Source organism: Leucoraja erinacea, chromosome 35 (assembly GCF_028641065.1).
Source record: "Leucoraja erinacea ecotype New England chromosome 35, Leri_hhj_1, whole genome shotgun sequence".
NCBI classification, from domain to species: domain Eukaryota; kingdom Metazoa; phylum Chordata; class Chondrichthyes; order Rajiformes; family Rajidae; genus Leucoraja; species Leucoraja erinaceus.
In genome coordinates, this window is record NC_073411.1 from 12,481,215 (window position 1) to 12,502,436 (window position 21,222).

At 47.5% G+C, this 21,222-nt stretch overlaps 1 protein-coding gene across 1 annotated transcript in view; it reads right to left on the bottom strand.

Annotated features, from left to right (window-relative positions):
• The window catches only part of gfra2b (GDNF family receptor alpha 2b), a 116,401-nt gene that overhangs the window by 40,185 nt on the left and 54,994 nt on the right, over positions 1-21,222 (bottom strand). Inside the window, exon 4 of the mRNA XM_055662326.1 lies at positions 12,765-13,110. Coding sequence (XP_055518301.1) covers positions 12,765-13,110 — 346 coding nt within the window. The remainder of the gene's footprint in view (positions 1-12,764; positions 13,111-21,222) is intronic.

Sequence of the window (21,222 nt, forward strand, 5' to 3'; positions counted from 1 at the left end):
TCGGACCCGAAACGTCACCTACTCCATTTCTCCAGAGGCGCTGCCCGACCCGCTGAGTTACTCCAGCTTTTTGTGTCTTATCTTCGGTGGGAATATGTGGGTTGGGGGGGGGCTGAGATTGGGATGAGGCACTCCCGTCGAATGGTCAGCTTTAACTAAAGTTGGCACTGGTCTAACTGTGGGTCGCCCTCAACCCCTCTCACTTCAGCTGCAGTAATGAACCTCCTGAAGCAGCTCATCTCAGCAACAGGGCAGTTGCGATGGCATATCTGTGCCATCCCCTGCTAACTGGGTCACCATCTGTCAGCTGGCACTGAAGAGCAACAGTCAGATCAGTGGCACAGTTTGAAAGACAGATTCCACTTGCAGAGTGTCACATTGACAGCTCTCACCCCCAAGGATCAGGGGGTTTTGCAGTAAAGAACTCCAGGCCCCGTCTGTCCCCTTCATTCCAATTGACTGCTCCGACCTACACAGCTGCCAGTCAGAAATGTCAACTTTGACGCCATCGTCCATTCTGCTGAGTACTTTGTGAAGTTACCACTCCAATGCCGCTGCGTTGGGCGTGTAGTTGGATCTCGACGCGAGATGTGGAGAGTGCGGACTAAGTGCTCGGCGCCTCCAGTCATTCCGGGTACTCAATTCATGGAGTCATAGGTGACAAGTAACATTCATGCCACCCATGTCATTTAACAGCCATTCCAATGACTGAGATTCCAGCAAACTATCACTTAGTAAATGACTTTACCATCTCTCACCATCGACAGCTCAAGGGGTATCCATGTAATGTTGATGAGATGTCCTTGGGACCAGGCACTCCTATGGAATGGTCAGGTTCTGGGATGTCCATGAGATGTCCCATTAAGACTTTTGCCTCCATCACAGTGAGGAGGTGCCTGGTGAACTCACTGTGGTGGACGTTAATTTGTGTTTATTGTATGTTTTGTTATTTATTATTATTGTGTATGACTGCAGGCAACGAAATTTCGTTCAGACCTAAAGGTCTGAATGACAAATAAAGGAATCCAATCCAATCCAATGTCCATGGAACGTCCTTGGGATGTTGATGAGATGTCCAAGGAATGTCCATGAGATGTCCATGAGATGTCCATGAGATGTCCATGAGATGTCCATGAGATGTCCATGAGATGTCCATGAGATGTCCATGAGATGTCTATGAGATGTCCATGAAATGTCCATGAGATGTCCATGAAATGTCCATGGGATGTCCATGAGATGTCGATGGGATGTCCATGAGATGTCCATGAAATGTCCATGGGATGTCCATGAGATGTCGATGGCAAATGTCCATGAAATGTCCATGAAATGTCCATGAGATGTCCATGAGATGTCCATGAGATGTCCAAGGAATGTCCATGAGATGTCCATGAGATGTCCATGAGTTGTTGATGGGATCTCCATGGGATGTCCATGAGATGTTGATGGGATGTCCATGGGGCAGAAACTTCATAGGTCAACCACATAAATACAATTGTTACCAACCAGTCATAGGCTGGGGATCCAGCGACAAGTGGACTCACTTCCTGACATCTCAATGACTTTTGTACCATCCTCAACATGCGAATCAGAGCAACTCCCGCAACACAATGTCCGCAACCCCACAGCCTGCTCGGTTGTCTCTGCGACCGTTAGTCTAACCATTCTGTTCCTCCACATTCCAGGCCCAGTGGCTACAGTATGTGCCATCTGTAAGGTGACTGCAGTTACTCACACCTCCTGTCCCTCCCGAATCCTTCATCTTCAACCCAGACGCAGATGGGCATCAGGGGCAATGAAAGTTCTGCAACCTCCCTCAGAAGATGCTTCTAAATATACAGCTGATCCTGCATCCTCAGCTGATCCAAATCCTGGAATTCCCCACCACTGCTCCGAGCGCCCCTTCAAGGGCCACTTAACACTATTTTAGGACAGGTTCATCACCAGCTTTCCAACAGTAGTTGGGGATGGGTAATAAAGGCGGGGACTGGGGCAGGATCACATTGAATGGGTGTTATTGTGTGCAGTTTTGGTCCGCTAATTTGAGGAAGGACATTCTTGCTATTGAGGGAGCCCAGCGTAGGTTTACAAGGTTAATCCCCGAGATGGTGGGACTGTCATATGCTGAGAGAATGGAGCAGCTGGGCTTGTACACTCTGGAGTTTAGAAGGATGAGAGGAGATCTCATTGAAACGTATAAGATTGTTAAGGGCTTGGACACGCCAGAGGCAGGAAACATGTTCCCAATGTTGGGGAAGTCCAGAACCAGGGGCCACAGTTTAAGAATAAGGGGTAAGCCATTTAGAACGTAGACGAGGAAACACTTTTTCTCACAGAGAGTGGTGAGTTTGTGGAATTCTCTGCCTCAGAGGGCGGTGGAGGCAGGTTCTCTGGATGCTTTCAAGAGATAGCTAAGAGATGGCTCTTAAAAATAGCGGTGTCATGGGATATGGGGAAAAGGCAGGAACGGGGTACTGATGGTGATCAGCCATCATCACATCCTCCTGCACCTATTGTCTATTGTCTAAAGTGATTGTTGACAAGTTGTGTAGACACTCTTCAAGCTGAAGTGTTTTGTTTTGCTTTAGGCGAGCTGTTTGCGTGGGGTTTTATTGAGGAGGTGCAGTGGGTATGGGGTTGGAGGGGTAAATCACCAGGTTAAAAATGGCCCATTTTCCCAAAATGAAAAGGAAGTCTCATTGCCAGAAACCATTTGTTCTTGACATTGTGTTGTGTTTCCGCAGACTGGTTAGCGCACAACAAAAGTTTTTCACTGTGCATGTGGCAATAAGCGAAACTGAAACTGTAGTGTAAATCAGGGCACTCTAAAGAGCAGAAGCACCAGAGATCACAGACTGTAGCATCTTGGGCAAAGCACAAAGTGCTGGGGGAACTCAGTGGATCAGGCAGCATCTGTGGAGGGAACAGCCAGATGCGGTTTCAAGTCTGGACCCTTCTTCAGACTGGAAACGAGTAGAACTCAATAGACAATAGACAATAGGTGCAGGAGTAGGCCATTCAGCCCTTTGAGACAGCACCACCATATGACAACTCAGTGTTGATATGACAATCTGGTGACTGGGAATTCAAGCCGAGAACTACATACTGTACATTCAGACTAATTTTAAGCAAAATATATGGAACCACACTACTAGTTCGCTGTTAAATCGCAAAATGTGTCCTGAGTTTGATTGTCTTTTTATCATTTATAAACCACGGTAGCAAGTTCCCAATTACCTCGGCTGCAGAAGTGATTACCTCTAATTTGATAAGCATGGCTAACTATTCTTGATATATTCCACTAACACATTCACCGTACATCACTCACATGCTGTGATGCAATTGCACAGTGCAATTAGAGTACAACTTGGTGCCAGTACTGAGCCTGACCCAATCTGTTGGCTAGATGGCACGGTAGCTCAACTGTGGATCCCGTGCTTGTTGCTTCCAAGATTCCAAATGTGAAATTAATTTCTGGCAAATATCTTTGAGTGGTTAAACTTCAGAGGCAAGCTGTCTCTCCGTTAGCAGTTTGTAAACAAGTACTCATTCCTGCTGATTGGGAGAGCATTCGCCAAACCTGGAGTTCCAAGCTGTGCCCAGGCCACAGATTACCAGGCTGATGTTACAACACTTGAGCTTATTGTCACGTGTACCGAGGTGCAGTGAAAAGCCTTTGCTGCGTGCTATCCAGTCAGCAGAAAGACAGCACGTGATTTTCTGCCGCACGGTGTCGCAGCGGTAGAGTTGCTGCCTCACAGTGCCAGAGACCTAGAAACGTAGAAAATCGGTGCAGGAGGAGGCCATTCAGCCCTTCGAGCCAGCACCACCATTCATTGCGATCATGGCTGATCGTCCCCAATCAACAACCCGTGCCTGCCTTCTCCCCATATCCCTTGATTCCACTAGCCCCTAGAGCTCTATCTAACTCGCTCTTAAATCCATCCAGTGACTTGGCCTCCACTGCCCTCTGTGGCAGGGAATTCCACAAATTCACAACTCTCTGGGTGAAAAGGTTTTTTCTCACCACAGTCTTAAATGACCTCCCCTTTATTCTAAGATTGTGGCCCCTGGTTCTGGACTTGCCCAACATTGGGAACATTTTTCCTGCATCTAGCTTATCCAGTCCTTTTATAATTTTATATGTTTCTATAAGATCCCCCCTCATCCTTCTAAACTCCAGTGAATACAAGCCTAGTCTTTTCAATCTTTTCTCATATGACAGTCCCGCCATCCCAGGGATCAATCTCGTGAACCTACGCTGCACTGCCTCAATCACAAGGATGTCCTTCCTCAAATTAGGAGATCAAAACTGTACACAATACTCCAGATGTGGTCTCACCAGAGCCCTATACAACTGCAAAAGAACCTCTTTACTCCAATACTGAAATCCTCTTCTTATGAAGGCCAACATTCCATTAGCTTTCTTCACTGCCTTCTGTACCTGCACGCCAACTTTCAATGACTGGTGTACAAGGACCCCCAGGTCTCGCTGCACCTCCCCCTTACCTAACCTAACCCCAGACCTGGGTTCGATCCTGACTACGGGTGCTGTCTGTACGGAGTTTGTACGTTCTCCTCATGACTGCGTGGGTTTTCTCCGAGATCTTCGGTTTCCTCCCACACTCCAAAGACGTACAGGTTTGTTGGTTAATTGGCTTGGTGTAAATGTAGATTGTCCCTAGTGTGTGTAGGATAGTGTTAGTGTGCAGGGATCGCTGGTCGGCACGGACTGTGTAGGCTGAAGGGCCTGTTTCTGTGCTGTATCACCAAATTAAAGTAAACTAACCTAACATACAATTGAGCCATTTACAGTGTATAGATACATGATAAGGGAATAACGTTTCGTGCAAAGTAAAGCCAGCCAAGTTCAATCAAGGAGAGCCCTATTTGGCACCAAACTGGTAGCTAGTAGTTCAGCTCTGCTCTCTGGTTGTTGGTAGGATGGTTCAGTTGCCTGATAACAGCTGGGAAGAAACTGTCCCCGAATCTGGACGTTACAAGTATATGCTTCAAGCTATATGCTTGAAGACAAGCAACTTACCCACTCACCCCGAGGGACACTCAGCGGATAATGATGAAGAAGGGTCTCGACCCAAAATATCACCCATTCCTTCCATCCAGAGATGCTGCCTGTCCCGCTGAGTTACTCCAGCATTTTGTGTCTACCTTCGATTTAAACCAGCATCTGCAGTTCCTGCTTATACTACTCAGTGGAAGAGAGGTTGGCTTGTGTGATGGTCTGGGCCCATGTCCACAACTCTATGCAAGTTCTTACATTCCGTGTGGAAATTTCCTACGTAATTCCTCTCAAAACACTTCAACACATCATGGTTTTATTTTCCCTCATTACATGAAATAATATCCAAAATCAAATGTCAAAGTGAAAAGAATAGCATCATTGCCTGGTATATATCGCACTTGCTGCTGTAGCATTCAAGTTCACATCTAGTGCCACATTGGTACTGTGAAATTTGGGTCATCATACAACACACAATAGAATTTAACATGACACAAAGCAGAATTGGTTTATACTCTCTAGAATTTAGAAGATTGAGAGGGGATCTTATAGAAACTTACAAAATTCTTAAGGGGTTGGACAGGCTAGATGCAGGAAGATTGTTCCCGATGTTAGGGAAGTCCAGGACAAGGGGTCACAGCTTAAGGATAAGGGGGAAATCCTTTAAAACCGAGATGAGAAGAACTTTTTTCACGCAGAGAGTGGTGAATCTCTGGAACTCTCTGCCACAGAGGGTAGTTGAGGCCAGTTCATTGGCTATATTTAAGAGGGAGTTAGATGTGGCCCTTGTGGCTAAGGGGATCAGGGGGTATGGAGAGAAGGCAGGTACGGGATACTGAGTTGGATGATCAGCCATGATCATATTGAATGGCGGTGCAGGCTCGAAGGGCCGAATGGCCTCTACACCTGCACCTAATTTCTATGTTTCTATGATGAATCGACATTGCCCACTGGGAGGGAAGGCACCAAAGTTCAGCCCACTTCCTCCTTGCTCCCCCGTAGTCAGGGTCTCCTATTTAGTATCGTCATTGAAACTCTTACAGCCTTGCAGTTGGATGTGTGCGCACTGAAGCTCGCTGCTCCTGCTTCAGTTTCCAGAGTTCTTCAGGTGCACTCTGAGGCATTAGACAGATTGAAGCATTTGGGCAAGCAGCCAGAACTGGAGAAGTGAACCCAAGTTCTGGCTGCTGGGTGAATTTAAGCAGTGCCGTGGTCCGTAAGCTGCAAGGCAGAAATGACTGAAGAGCTGAGGGGAGATAAGACTCAAAGAAATTAATGGAACTGCAACTCGATAACTCCCCAGAACCTGCACACTGTTTCTTTGGAGTACTGATCCATTTTTAGTCTCCCTGGAGTGGAGGAAGGATGTTGTCAAGCTGGAAAGAGCACTGGGATGATTTACGAGGACGTTCCCTGGAATCTGAGGGGTAACCATTTCACGCAAGGGGTGGTGGGTGTATGGAACGAGCTGCCGGAGGAAGTAGTTGAGGCAGGGATGATCGCAATGTTTAAGAAGCAATAAGGCAGGTGCATGGATTGGACGGGTTTAGAAGGATAGGGGCAAAACGCAGGCAAGCGGGACTAGTGTATGGATGGGACGGGTTGGTCAAGTTGGGCCGAAGGGCCTGTTTCCACGCTGTATGACTCTATGACTTTAACCCAATTGTTAACTAACCGATGCACCCAGACAAATGTACATTCAAACAAGGAGGAGCAACACCTCATATTCCGCTTGGGCAGTCTGCACCCTAGCGGCATAAACATTGAATTCTCCAATTTCCGGTAGCCCTTGCTGTCTCCTCCCCTCTCAGCTATCCCTCAACCCTCGGGCTCCTCCTCTTCTATAAATTCTCCCCCCCCCCCCCCCACCCTACATCAGTCTGAAGAAGGATTTTGGCCCGAAAATTTTTTGATTACCTTCCATTCAAATAATTCTGGTTCAATTAGAGCTGGCCAAGACCTTTGTGCATCTGATTTTGTCTAAACTAACACTGCATTCAAAATTACCTGCAATACAGTATCTACCATAGACTCAACACTGAGAACGATTAGACACTGGGAGAATTCATTCATTGTGGCAAGGCCACAAGGTTCAGAGTTCTTCCGAAGTGTCGAGGAATAATTTTCGTACAAAAGCCATTGAATAAAAGAGAGCAATGGGTTTCTCAGCAGCACTTCAGTCCCATTACTGTTTAAGAATGAACTGCAGATGCTGGAAAAATCGAAGGTAGACAAAAATGCTGGAGTAACTCGGTGGGTGAGGCCTCACCCTCTGGGTTCCTGGGATGTCAGGACTTTCATATGAAGAAAGACTGGATAGACTCGGCTTGTACTCGCTAGAATTTAGAAGATTGAGGGGGGATCTTATAGAAACTTACAAAATTCTTAAGGGGTTGGACAGGCTAGATGTAGGAAGATTGTTCCCGATGTTGGGGAAGTCCAGAACAAGGGGTCACAGTTTAAGGATAAGGGGGAAATCTTTTAGGACTGAGATGAGAAAAACATTTTTCACACAGAGAGTGGTGAATCTCTGGAATTCTCTGCCACAGAAGGTAGTGGAGGCCACAGTTCATTGGCTATATTTAATAGGGAGTTGGATGTGGCCCTTGTGGCTAAAGGGATCAGGGGGTATGGAGAGAAGGCAGGTACAGGATACTGAGTTGGATGATCAGCCATGATGATATTGAATGGTGGTGCAGACTCGAAGGGCCGAATGGCCTACTCCTGCACCTAATTTCTATTATTATTATTATTAAAGCTTTATTTCAGACACAGGTCCATATACACATCAAACAGTACAAAGAATTACAAAGATACATTAAGAAATTGCATATTAGCCTAAAATATATATAAGCTATTGCACCAATGCCATCTTAGCCTAGAAGTGAATCTATAGCAGCTTTTCAGAGGGCTGACTAAGGCTTCAATTATGTGGTTCTCTGACTTGTCCTGGCGACACATAAAACTAAACATCAGCTGTCTTAAGAGTGCCTCACAGGTTGGCACCCTAGTGGACACAAACAATTGACTGGCATTATGCCAGCTAGGGACACAAAGTAGCAACCTCATTGCATCATTGTATGCTACCTTAAGCCTCTGCATACTCTTTTTCTTATACTTAGACCTTGAGCAATTGAGCTATGTTTCTATGTTTCTCCAGCATTTCTGTCAACCAGTCCCATTACTTATGTCTTTGCTTCATGTGCCTGACTGACTTGCTCCAAGCACCCATTTGAATTCTACATCACACTAAACCTCTGCATGAAAGTCTCTGCTCCCATTTAAAAAAGATTTATCGCAATTAACCAGAGAAGTAGAGAGGAGGATTTCTTGTCATTAAGGATGTGACACGTACACATGGCCCCTGTATGTCAAAGTCAAGCAGGAATTCAGCGGAGATCCTACGAACTGTATATGCAGATTGGCACATTCAGTGTTGCAAACCTCCAGACAACCACCTCTGCTTTTCTTTATCTGCTGAGTGACTGTACCCTCCACCCTCCACCCCAGGGCAAACGGTGTTGGTTCTAATCGGGTTTGGAGAATGGAAGACAGAATCCCAGGCTGGTATTTCCAATACTTTACACAATGTGAGGCCCTTTCTCTTAAATACAAAAATAAAAATACGTTGATGAGCAAGAGAGGAAGGGAATGCAGGCAGGGAAGGCCAGGCAGAAGTGGCATCTCGATGTTCGAGGCTGTAGTATCTTCAGGCATGTCAAGGTGGGGAGTGAAAGGAGCACATGGATGGGAATAGGTGACATATCGGGTCGAGAATATGGGGAGAAGGCAGGAACGGGGTACTGATTGTGGTTGACCAGCCATGATCACAGTGAATGGCGGTGCTGGCTCATAGGGCCGAATGGCCTACTCCTGCACCTATTGTCTATTGAGAACCTTCTTCAGACTGAGAGTCAGGGGGCCTGTTTCCACGTTGTATCTCTAAACTAAACGGGAAAAAAATGCAATTGACCTGTTTCTCTTTCCACAGATGCTGCCTGACCTGATGAGTATTTCCAGCATGTTCATGCTTTTAGTTAATCTCTTCAATATCTGCAGTATTTTTTTGATATGCCTCTGGTCATTGTCACTTTGCTGTTGTAGGAGACTGCTGTGTGGAATAACGTTTATGTCACCATGCATTGCATCAGTGTTTCGATGGCTGAATAGGTCCTAGCAATCTCCTCAACGAGAAATCAAAGGCATTGTCAAGATGCAAGAGTCCCTTTTTATTTGAATTGGGTCACATTTGCATCTGCTGTTTAAACCATGTGCCTCGCAGGTGTCCTTGTAACCTTCAGACAGGTTTTATTTTAGGCTTTGGACTGTCGAGATACAGCGTGGGAACAGGCTGTTCGGCCACCGAGCCTGTGCTGACCAGTGATTGCCCCGTACACTAGCACTGTCCTACACATCTGGCGACACTTTACAATTTTACTGAAGCCAATTAAATCTTAAGGGCCTGTCCCACTTGGCTGTCATTTGCGCCTCATTTACGCGTTATATGTAAATTAGGGTGACGCGTGGGGTGCGCATGGTGAGGCGTGGAATCGTATGCGGTGGCCCGCGGTATCTCGCGGCGCTCCAGGATTGAGTACAGGAACAAAATCCTCGCGCGCTACCTGCGTGAAGCATCGCATTCGCACGCTGATGCATTGGGTACGCACGCTGACGCATTGGGTACGCACGCTGACGCATTGGGTACGCGCGCTGACGCATTGGGTACGCGCGCTGACGCATTGGGTACGCACGCTGACGCATTGGGTACGCACGCTGACGCATGGGTACGCACGCTGACGCATGGGTGTGTGGGTGTGACGCATTGTGTGGGTACGCACGCTGACGCATGGGTGCACGTGATGCATTGGGTACGCACGTGGGTACGCGTGTGCGTGCACGTTGACGCATTGGGTACGCGTGCTGATGCGGGTACGCACGTTGCGGGTGTGCTGATGTGGGTACGCACGTGTGTGTGGGTGTGTGTGTGATAGTGCTAGCATAATTTCTCCAAGACAGCGGGTCTGTGTATCAGGGCAGGGAGATGGGGTGAGGCTGACGCATTGGCACTCACGTGATCACGTGCGTCCTGACATACATGGCGATTAAACTGACTTCACGCGCACCAGACGCTGACTTACTGACGCACGATGACGCGTGATTTGCGAGCGACGTCACGCATGAGGTGCAAATCATTAGTGGAGGGATGATTAAAACATTTTGGATACTGAGATTTTAACTATATATCAGAAATCCTATCTGAAGCACTGAAAACTGTTAAACCTTTGTAATGGGGTTGAACAGTCTCCAGCGGTGAATATAGCCATGAGCAAATTATTATCGATCCATCAGTTTAGAAGTTTTGTTTAGAGATACAAAATGCTGGAATTCAGTCAATACCAGAGAAGGAATTTGATGTTTCCGGAAAGACACACAGGCTGTATTCAAATTTGAATTTGTCTCTCTCCAAGATGTAACTAAATTATCATGGCAGAATGGTAATTTAAAATATCTAATTACTGTCACAGCTCCCTGGATGGAGAGTGGGAGGTTATAAAAAGACTAGTCAGACTTGGTTTTATTTCTGCAATCTGATTTCATCTGCATCTTATTTTCCACGACTCTCTCTTTCTCTCTCTCGCTTCATCATCCACATGAGTTCCACCAGACATCAAATGCTTTCTGTGTCCTTCGAGTCATTGTCGGGGAAGTCTAGCTGTGGTTACTGATGGTTTGCGGGGACTTTAGACGCTAGTCTTGAACAGATGCGGCATGGAAACAGGCTCTTCGGCCCCATCGAGGTTTGTCCGTGCCGACCAGCGAAGATCGGCCCCTGTACGCTAGCACTTGGTTTTATCCTGCAATCTGATTTCATCTGCACTTACACACACACACATCACACCACCACACACGAGTCACACTAGCACACGCTACTTGAACAGATGCGGCACACATCGAGTCACGATCGGCCTGTATGCACACACACTCACACACACACGCACACACACACACACACACACGCACACACACACACGCACACACACGCTAGGGACAATTTACAAATTTTACAGAAGCTAATCAACCTACAAACCCCCCACGTCTTTGGAGCGTGGGAGGAAACCAGAGCACCCAGAGGAAACCCACGGGATCAGAGGGAGAACGTGCAAACTCCGTGCAGACAGCACCCGTAGCCAGGATCGAACCCGGGTCTCTGGTGCAGCAACTCCACTGCTGTGCCACCCACACGCCAGATGTTTCAGGTCAGGCAGCACATCTGGTGATGGGTCACTGATCGGGGCAGATTCCGCAGGTCATAAGTGATAGGAGCAGAATTAGACCATTCGGCCCATCAAGTATACCGCTCCATTCAATCATGGCTGATCTGTCCCTCCCTCCTAACCCCATTCTCCTGCCCTCTCCCCATAACCCCTGACACCTGTACTAATCAAGAATTTATCTATCTCTACCTTAAAAATATCCATTGACTTGGCCTCCACAGCCTCTGTGGCAAATAATTCCACAGATTCACCACCCTCTGACTGAAGAAATTCCTCCTCATCGTCTTCCTAAAGGAACGTCCTTTAATTCTGAGGCTGTGACCTCTCGTCCTAGTCTCTCCCACTAGTGGAAACATCCTCTCCACATCCACTGTATCCAAGCCTTTCACTATTCTGCATTTTTCAATGAGGTCCCCTCTCATAATCTAAACCGATAGAAGCAATACTGTGATGGGCAGCAATGCTCAGACTCTGCAAGTCTTTGACAACCGAGGGTCCTGGCAGGATGAAATTCCTCCTCATCTCCTTCCTAAAAGAACGTCCTTTAATTCTGAGGCTGTGACCTCTAGTCCTGGACTCTCCCGCTAGTGGAGGATGTGGGTGAGATACAATAGACAACAGGTGCAGGAGTAGACCATTCGGCCCTTCGAGGCTGCACCGCCATTCAATGTGATCATGGCTGATCATCCACAATAATAGACAATAGGTGCAGGAGTAGAGGCCATTCGACCCTTCGAGCCAGCACCGCCATTCAATATGATCATCCCCAATAACAGACAATAGACAATAGGTGCAGGAGTAGAGGCCATTCGACCCTTCGAGCCAGCACCGCCATTCAATATGATCATCCCCAATAACAGACAATAGACAATAGGTGCAGGAGTAGAGGCCATTCGGCCCTTCGAGGCTGCACTGCCATTCAATGTGATCATGGCTGATCATCCCCAATAGTAGACAATAGGTGCAGGAGTAGAGGCCATTCGGCCCTTCGAGGCTGCACCGGCATTCAATGTGATCATGGCTGATCATCCCCAATAGTAGACAATAGGTGCAGGAGTAGAGGCCATTCGGCCCTTCGAGCCAGCACTGCCATTCAATATGATCATCCCCAATAACAGACAATTGACAATAGGTGCAGGAGTAGAGGCCATTCGGCCCTTCGAGGCTGCACCGCCATTCAATGTGATCATGGCTGATCATCCCCAATAGTAGACAATAGGTGCAGGAGTAGAGGCCATTCGGCCCTTCGAGGCTGCACCGCCATTCAATGTGATCATCCCCAATAACAGACAAGTCAATAGAGGCAGGAGTAGGCCATTCAGCCCTTCGAGGCTGCACCGCCATTCAATGTGATCATCCCCAATAACAGACAAGTCAATAGATGCAGGAATAGGCCATTCGGCCCTTTGAGCCAGTACCGCCAGTAGACCGGGCTCCTGGTTCTGGGTGGGTTCCCACTTTGACGGCCTTACCTGCACACGTGGTCGGTCTTGCAGGTTTGGTGTAGCGCCAGGCAGTTGGGCTTGTCCTTGCTCTCGTACGAGCAGGCGGGCACGATGGTCTGTCGCCGCCGCTCGGCGCAGGCGGGGTCGTTGCAGGAGCAGAAGAGCAGCCGGTAGCTGTACTCGGCCGGCACGCGGTCAAAGAACTGCCGCAGCGACTTGTGGCAGCGGCGGCGGCTGCAGCTGTCCGTGGCGGAGGTGCGCTTGACGCAGGTGGAGATGTAAATGGAGCGGTACCTCTTGCAGGTGTCGTTCAGGTTGCAGGCCTTGGCTGCATCCAGGCACTGGTTCCCCCGCGCTCCCGCAGCCTCCATTCCTGCGGGCACACCAGGGGGAAAGCAGAAGGGACAGTCAGCATCCACACAGCAGCAACAAACACCGGGAACATCTCGTGTAAGAAAGACCTGCGGATGCTGGTTTAAATCGAAGGTCGACACAAAATGCTGGAGGAACTCAGCGGGTGAGACAGTCTGAAGACGTGTCTCGACCCGAAATGTCACCCATTCGTTCTCTCCAGAGATGCTGCCTGTCCCGCTGAGTTACTCCAGCATTTTGTGTCTACCTTCGAATTCAACCAGCATCTGCAGTTCCTTCCTACACATCACTATCCCATCACGACACGGTGTACTGTTTAGTTTATTGTCACGTGTACCGAGGTACAGTCAAAGGCTTTTGTTGCGTGCTAACCAGTCAGCGGAAAGACAATGCATGGTTATAATCGAGCCATTTACAGTGTACAGATACATGATAAGGGAATAATGTTTAGTGCAAGGTAAAGCCAGCAAAGTCCGTCCGATCAAGGAGTTGCCAAAGAGGTAGAGTTGTTGACTTTCAGCGCAAAAGATCTGGGATTGATACATACAGGTACATGCACACACACACTCATACATTCATACACACAAACGTGTACAGACACTAATACATGCACACACACACACACATGCTCATACATGCACACACACACACGCTCATACATGCACACACACATGCATGCACATATACAAGCGCACACGCTCATACACACACATACACAACCACTCTCATACACACACTCATAAACACACACATTCATATACACACACTCACATACACACACACATATACATACAGCCACACTCATACACACACCATTCATTGGCTATATTTCATACACACATAGATGTGGCCCACACACACTACACAGGGGGTATACACACAGGTACACATACACACATCACTTATGACATACATATGGCAGACAGGCTCAAGGGCAATACACTCACACCTACTTTCATACACACATTTTCATATATACACACATACCAGACATACACACACACACACACTCACACACACTCATACACACATTCATATATACACACATACACACACTCATATACACATATGCACACACACATTCCATACACACATGTACACATACACACTTCCATCAATACAGCGGTGCCAGGTTTTACAACCTCCATTGCCTGAATGGACTCATTACTGTGTTAATGGTCGCTGTGTGCAAGTGAGATGTGACTGTCTTTCACCAAGTGTGCAGAATAAACCCTAGTTACGTTCTACACCTGAAGACTGCAAAAACAGAACATGTTGGTTGGTTTTGCATCATTAACTGTGGGAAAACATTGTAAAGATCAATTTTTCATGATTTTATTTACATAGGTGACAATATGCTCAGAGGAGTCAGCAGATGGAGCCCACACTAGTGTTTAGTTCACTGATACAGCATGGAAACAGGCCTTTCACCCCTCCGAGTACGGACCGACCAGCGATCCCCGCACATCAACACTATCCTACACACACTAGGGACAATTTACATTTATCCCAAGCCAATTAACCTACAAACCTGAGATAGACCTACAAACCTGAGGCTCGAAGGGCCGAATGGCCTACTCCTGCACCTATTTTCTATGTTTCTATGTTTCTGTGTTTCTAGACAAAAATCCTGGAGAAACTCCAGCCTCCAGGAGAAACGTTGCCTATTTCCTTCGCTCCATAGATGCTGCCTCACCCGCTGAGTTTCTCCAGCATTTATGTCTACCTTCGATTTTCCAGCATTCGCAGTTCCTTCTTAAACCTACAAACCTGTACCTCTTTAACGTGTGGGAGGAAACCGAAGATCCCGGAGAAATCCCGCGCGGTTTTCAACGATGTCCTTGCACCATCAATGAGCAAGTTTCCAAATGCATCCATTCCAGTTTAGTCCTAATGCCAGTTTATAACTAAATCAGGATAGATTTTGGCCTTACTAACTGTTATTCCACAAACAAAAACAGCTGTTATTTAAAAGAGTTGATCCCTTGTTAATACATAATTCAAAGCGCCTGTCAATGCCAGCAGAGTTTAACCAGAGGGGGCAAATGTACCCATGGGGGCCAGCTTCAATGGAAGATCTTTGTACAGCGTCTTTGGCAGAGGGACTTGATTGCAAAACCTGGTATGCAACGGTCTACCGCAGAGATGGGCTGGGCATTCGAGAGATGCTGTAGAAATATTGTTCGGTATTTTTATGGTTTGTTTTTTGTTTTGGGGTGGAGTCACACAGCACAGAAACAGGGCAGGCGGGTGCAGCAGCATCTATGGAGAGTTTCTCCAGCATTTTTGTCTACCTTCGATTTTCCAGCATCTGCACAGTTCCTTCTTAAACACAGAAACAGGCCCGTTGACCCAACTTGTCCATGGCAACCTAGATTCCAATCTGAGTTAGTCCCATTCACCTGCATTTGGCCCTCATCCCTCCAAACCTTTCCAACCCACCATCGTGGCATTCCTCTGCTATATTAATCATATAGCAGTTACAGAGAAAGGTTGAACAAGTTAGGTCTTTATTCTTTGGAGCGCAGAAGGTTAAGGGGGGACTTGATAGAGGTTTTTAAAATGATGAGAGGGATAGACAGAGTTGGCGTGGATAAGCTTTTCCCACTGAGAGTAGGGAAGATTCAAACAAGGGGACATGACTTGAGAATTAAGGGACTGAAGTTTAGGGGTAACATGAGGGGGAACTTCTTTACTCTGAGAGTGGTAGCTGTGTGGAATGAAGAAGGTGGTGGAGGCAGGTTCGTTTTTATCATTTAAAAATAAATTGGATAGTTATATGGACGGGAAGGGAATGGAGGGTTATGGTCTGAGCGCAGGTATATGGGACTAGGGGAGATTATGTGTTCGGCACAGACTAGAAGGGTCGAGATGGCCTGTTTCCGTGCTGTAAATTGTTATATGGTTATATAGCAACATAGACATAGAAACATAGAAAATAGGTGCTGGAGTGGAAATATGGCTTCTGCTTGTACCTTGACACACAAACCTCCTCATTTCTTGCTGCCTAATCTAGAGAGATCGATGATCCACTAATCTGGGTTGAAGAAGGGTCTCGACATGAAACGTCGCCCCTTTCCTTCTCTCCAGAGATGCTGCCTGTCCCGCTGAGTGACTGCAGCACTTTGTGTGTGGGACTATCTTCGGTGTAAACCAGCATCTGCACTTCCTTCCTACACACAACAACCCGGTGTGGCCCGTCAGAGGTTAGATTCTTTACGCCAAAAAAATTTGGACGGAATCTGTTTGTGATTTACGCCTGAAATAAATCTATCTGCAGCAAATGGCTTCAGAATTCCCCAAAGATGAAGCTTTTGGAAAGGTTTTACAATGCCGGGGGCTCTGACAATTTCTCAACATGTAATGCTCCAATTTCACCATTGCTCCTCTCAATAGCTTCCTGCATGTCCACTAGTTCTGAATGCAATAGATCTCCAAGACAATGACCATCAGTCTGATAACCTTCCTATCATCTCATGGCAACATCAACAATATCAACGCGAATCTCTGGTTTCAGAATATTATTTACTGTAGAGTGTTTGTATTCATTTCCATCTGGTTTGGGAATTGCTCTGCCCAGGACAAGAAGGCTCTGCAGAGAGTAGTGTGTTCGGCCGAACGCACTATGGGAACTTCACTTACCCCCCTGCAGGAACTATACAACTGGAGGTGCAACTCCAGAGCAAATAAAATCATGGGAGACCCCTTCCACCCTTGCAACGGACTGTTCCAGCTGCTACGGTCAGGCAAACGCCTCCGTTGCCATGCGGTGAGAACGGAGAGGTTGAGAAGGAGTTTCTTCCCAGAGGCAATTCGGACTGTAAACGCCTATCTCACCAGGGACTAACTCTACAGATCGTTTTTCCTTCCATTATTTATTATGTAAAAGAATATGTGTGTTATGATTGTGTTTATAATTTGTTTGGTTGTTTTGTTGTTTGTCTTTTGCACAAAAGTCCGCGAGCATTGCCACTTTCATTTCATTGCACATCTCGTATGTGTATGTGACAAATAAACTTGACTTGACTTGACTTCAAATCCCTCATCTCCTCCTCCTGTCCTTCTGTTGCTGCCCTCTTCTCCTCCCTTCTCCCCCCTAAACCCCCCCCTTCCAACTAACCAACCCTTCCTCTAACACTCTCTTCCCCTCCGTCTCCTCTCCTCCTCTCACTCCTCCGCTAACTCCCCTCACCATGCACTCTTATTTCCAACCCCCTCCCCCCCCTCTCCTCTCCTCTCCTCCCTCCCCCTCCACCTCCCCTCCCCCCTTCTCACTCCTGCTCCTCCACCCTAACTCTCGTTACAAGTTCCCATGTTGGGGGAATCCAGAACCAGGGGCCACAGTTTAAGAATTAGCGGTAGGCCATTTAGAACAGAGATGAGGAAAAACATTTTCACCCAGAGACAATAGACAATAGGTGCCGAAGTAGGCCCTTCGAGCCAACACCACCATTCAATGTGATCATGGCTGATCTTAAGGGGTTGGACAGGCTAGATGCAGGAAGATTGTTCCCGATGTTCGGGAAGTCCAGGACAAGGGGTCACAGTTTAAGGATAAGGGGGAAATCCTTTAAAACCGAGATGAGAAGAACTTTTTTCACACAGAGAGTGGTGAATCTCTGGAACTCTCTGCCGCAGAGGGTAGTTGAGGCCAGTTCATTGACTATATTTAAGAGGGAGTTAGATGTGGCCCTTGTGGCTAAGGGGATCAGGGGGTATGGAGAGAAGGCAGGTACGGGATACTGAGTTGGATGATCAGCCATGATCATATTGAATGGCGGTGCAGGCTCGAAGGGCCGAATGGCCTCCTCCTGCACCTGGGTGGAGGAGGCAGATATGATAGCAGTGTTTAAGAAACTTTTGGACACATGGATATGCAGGGAATGGAGGGATGTGGGTGATGTTCTGGCACATGAGAGATGGTCTTGGCATCACGTTCAGCATGGATATTTTGGGCCGAAGGGCCTGTTTCTGTACTGTACTGTTCTATGTTCTATGAATTCCCCTTTGAGGTAAGATAGTGACATCTAGTGGCAGTCGAGGCGGTGCGGGAAATCTTTGCTCTTCATCTCTGACGGTGCCCAGCATGGCAATGGGCATGCATGACCACTGGCCCCCACACCTCAGTCCACCACTCCACGTCATGACCCACCGTGTCAAGCCTTCTCCTCTCCTTCCTAAAAGATTGTCCTTTAATTCTGTGGTCATAGTGGAAACACACTCTCAGCATCCCTGGAGAACATGGATAGCTGATGTTTTGGGTCAGGACCCTTCTTAACACTAATATTGCTATTCTCCTGAACGGATATTCAATTAAATGTCGACTGACATTTATCCTACAGTTTTGACCTTCTGCACAAAATGCCATCTTCTGTTCCTGTATCATGCTCTGGTCAGGCTGAATTAGATCTTCAGCCATTGATAATTGAAAACAGAAAACGGAAATTTATCCGGCAAAATTAATTTCATGCAATGAATATTAAAACAAATGAACAGAAAAACAGCAGACAGGCTGTGTTTAATTTCCAAATCTCAGCTCTCAGTGGGAGAGAGTTGGTGACAAAGGCATCGATGATTTAGATGAAGAGATTAAGGGTAACATTAGCAGATGACGCAAAGCTGGGTGGCATTGCCCTTGGCATGAGCTCCACGTACATCAACCGACTCCAACTGGTCCAGAACGCAGTCGCCCGACTCATCACCCACACCAAATCCTGGCATCACATCACTCCAGTCCTCAAACAACTTCACTGGCTTCCCATCTCCCACCGGATCACCTACAAAATCCTGGTCCTCACCTACAAAACCCTCCACCATCTGCCCCCCCCATATCTCACTGACCTCCTCTCCCCCTACCAACCCTCACGGTCCCTCAGATCCACATCAGCCGGTCTCCTCTCCATCCACAAGTCCAACCTCCGTAGTTTAGGGGACAGAGCCTAAGACAGATTTAATAGGAATCCGAGGGGTCACTATTTCACACAGAGGGTGGTGGGTGTATGGAACAAGCTGCCAGAGGAGGTAGATGAGGCTGGGACTATCCCATCGCTTAAGAAACAGTTGGACAGGTACATGGATAGGACAGGTGTGTGGGATATGGACCAAGCGCAGGCAGGTGGGACTAGTGTAGTTGGGACATGTTGGCTGGTGTGGGCGAGTTGGGCCGAAGGGCCTGTTTCCACACTGTATTTCCCTATGACTCTATGACTATGAATGGCGGTGCTAGCTCAAAGGGCCGAACGGCCTACTCCTGCATCTATTTTTTAATGTTTCGATGTTTCTTTGTACCAACTCCCTCCCTTGCTTATTTTTCCCATCCCATGCAGTATGCCTCTGCACGCCCAGCCTGCTCATCTGCCTCTACTGGGGCCTTTAATAGCGGAGCAGAGCACCAGGGCAATTTCCTTGTATGTGTACATACTTGGCCAATAAACATAAACTTATTACTTTATCTGCCCCTTTGCGCCAGTCGTGCCGTGCACGTCAAACAGTTTCTTGCGCTGAAGGCACAGCCAGATGTTGCTTCTTGCCGAGACATCTTTAGTAGTGAGTGGTTACATTTTCCTGCATCAAATTGGCCGCATTTCAAAAATAATGCATTACAAGACACTTTGGGGATGTTCAGAGGCCATCATAAAGATGTTAAACAAATAGACATAAAACAGTTTCAGAGGAAGCACCAGAAACTGTGGATGCTCTAATAAACCTAATAAATCTGAATCTAAACTCCAGTCTCCACAGACACAGCACCTGAGGTCAGGATTGAACCAAGATCTCGTGCTAGGAGGTACCCATTGTAATCGCTGGTGTGTTACAGGCTGGAGATGCTGCCTGACCTGCTGAGTTGCTCCAGTTCTTATATTTCTCTATATTTCCGAGGTGAATTTTACCCACGACTAGGGTTGCCAATTTAGCTCAATATATGGGACATCCCATATAGTGAGCGAAATTGGTTTGACCGCCCTTGTCCTGTATTTGGGTCGAGGGGACTGTCGGGTTGGAGTGCCTCCTCCGGCCCCGCCTCCGTCCCAATGTAGTGCAGCCTATGGAGTGCAGCAGCAGCAGCAGCAGCAGCAGGAACTCCTCGCCCGGGGCCCCGTCGGTCAGTCGGCAACCCAGCCAGCTGTCCGACCTTCGGACCTTCGCTTACCGCCAACACCACCACCTCCTTCTCATGGCCGATCATCGGTTCATGAGTTGGACGGGGCGCTGGACTTTGGGCCAAAAACTCCTCAGCTGGCCCGCTGGCCGGCTGGGCTTTGTGTGCAGTCCAGCACCCGGGGCCAACTCATCATTGACCCAGCCACGGCCCAGTCGGTCAACAAATTGCCGTGGGGAATTTCTCCCGGAATTTGACCTTTTGTCCCTTATTTGGGAGTGGGAAAGTTGGCGAGCCTAATCCACGACTGATTTACTGTCCTCCTCGATGGTCTGTGATCAGTGTAAGAGAATGATCCCAGCAGCGATTTTTCTCGTACAGGACCGCCCTTGTCCCGTATTTGTCTGCTGCTACTCGGGTGGAGGGGACTGTCGGGTCAGAGCTCCACGTCCCCTCTGGGGTGGAAGCTGCACAGGTGAAATATGAGGTTCACCAGACTGATTGAAGGTTCACCAGACTGATTCCTGGGATGTCAGGACTTTCATATGAAGAAAGACTGGATAGACTCGGCTTGTACTCGCTAGAATTTAGAAGATTGAGGGGGATCTTATAGAAACTTACAAAATTCTTAAGGGGTTGGACAGGCTAGATGCAGGAAGATTGTTCCCGATGTTGGGGAAGTCCAGAACAAGGGGTCACAGTTTAAGGATAAGGGGGAAATCTTTTAGGACTGAGATGAGAACACATTTTTCACACAGAGAGTGGTGAATCTCTGGAATTCTCTGCCACAGAAGATAGTTGAGGCCACACAGTTCATTGGCTATATTTAAGAGGGAGTTAGATGTGGCCCTTGTGGCTAAAGGGGATCAGGGGGTATGGAGAGATGGCAGGGATGGGATACTGAGTTGGATGATCAGCCATCAGCCACTGTTGTGCCGCTGCCGGTCGGAACGCCTGTTGAATGTTTAGTAGAGTGTTAAATTTGATCATGATACATGTATTTTTTTACTTATT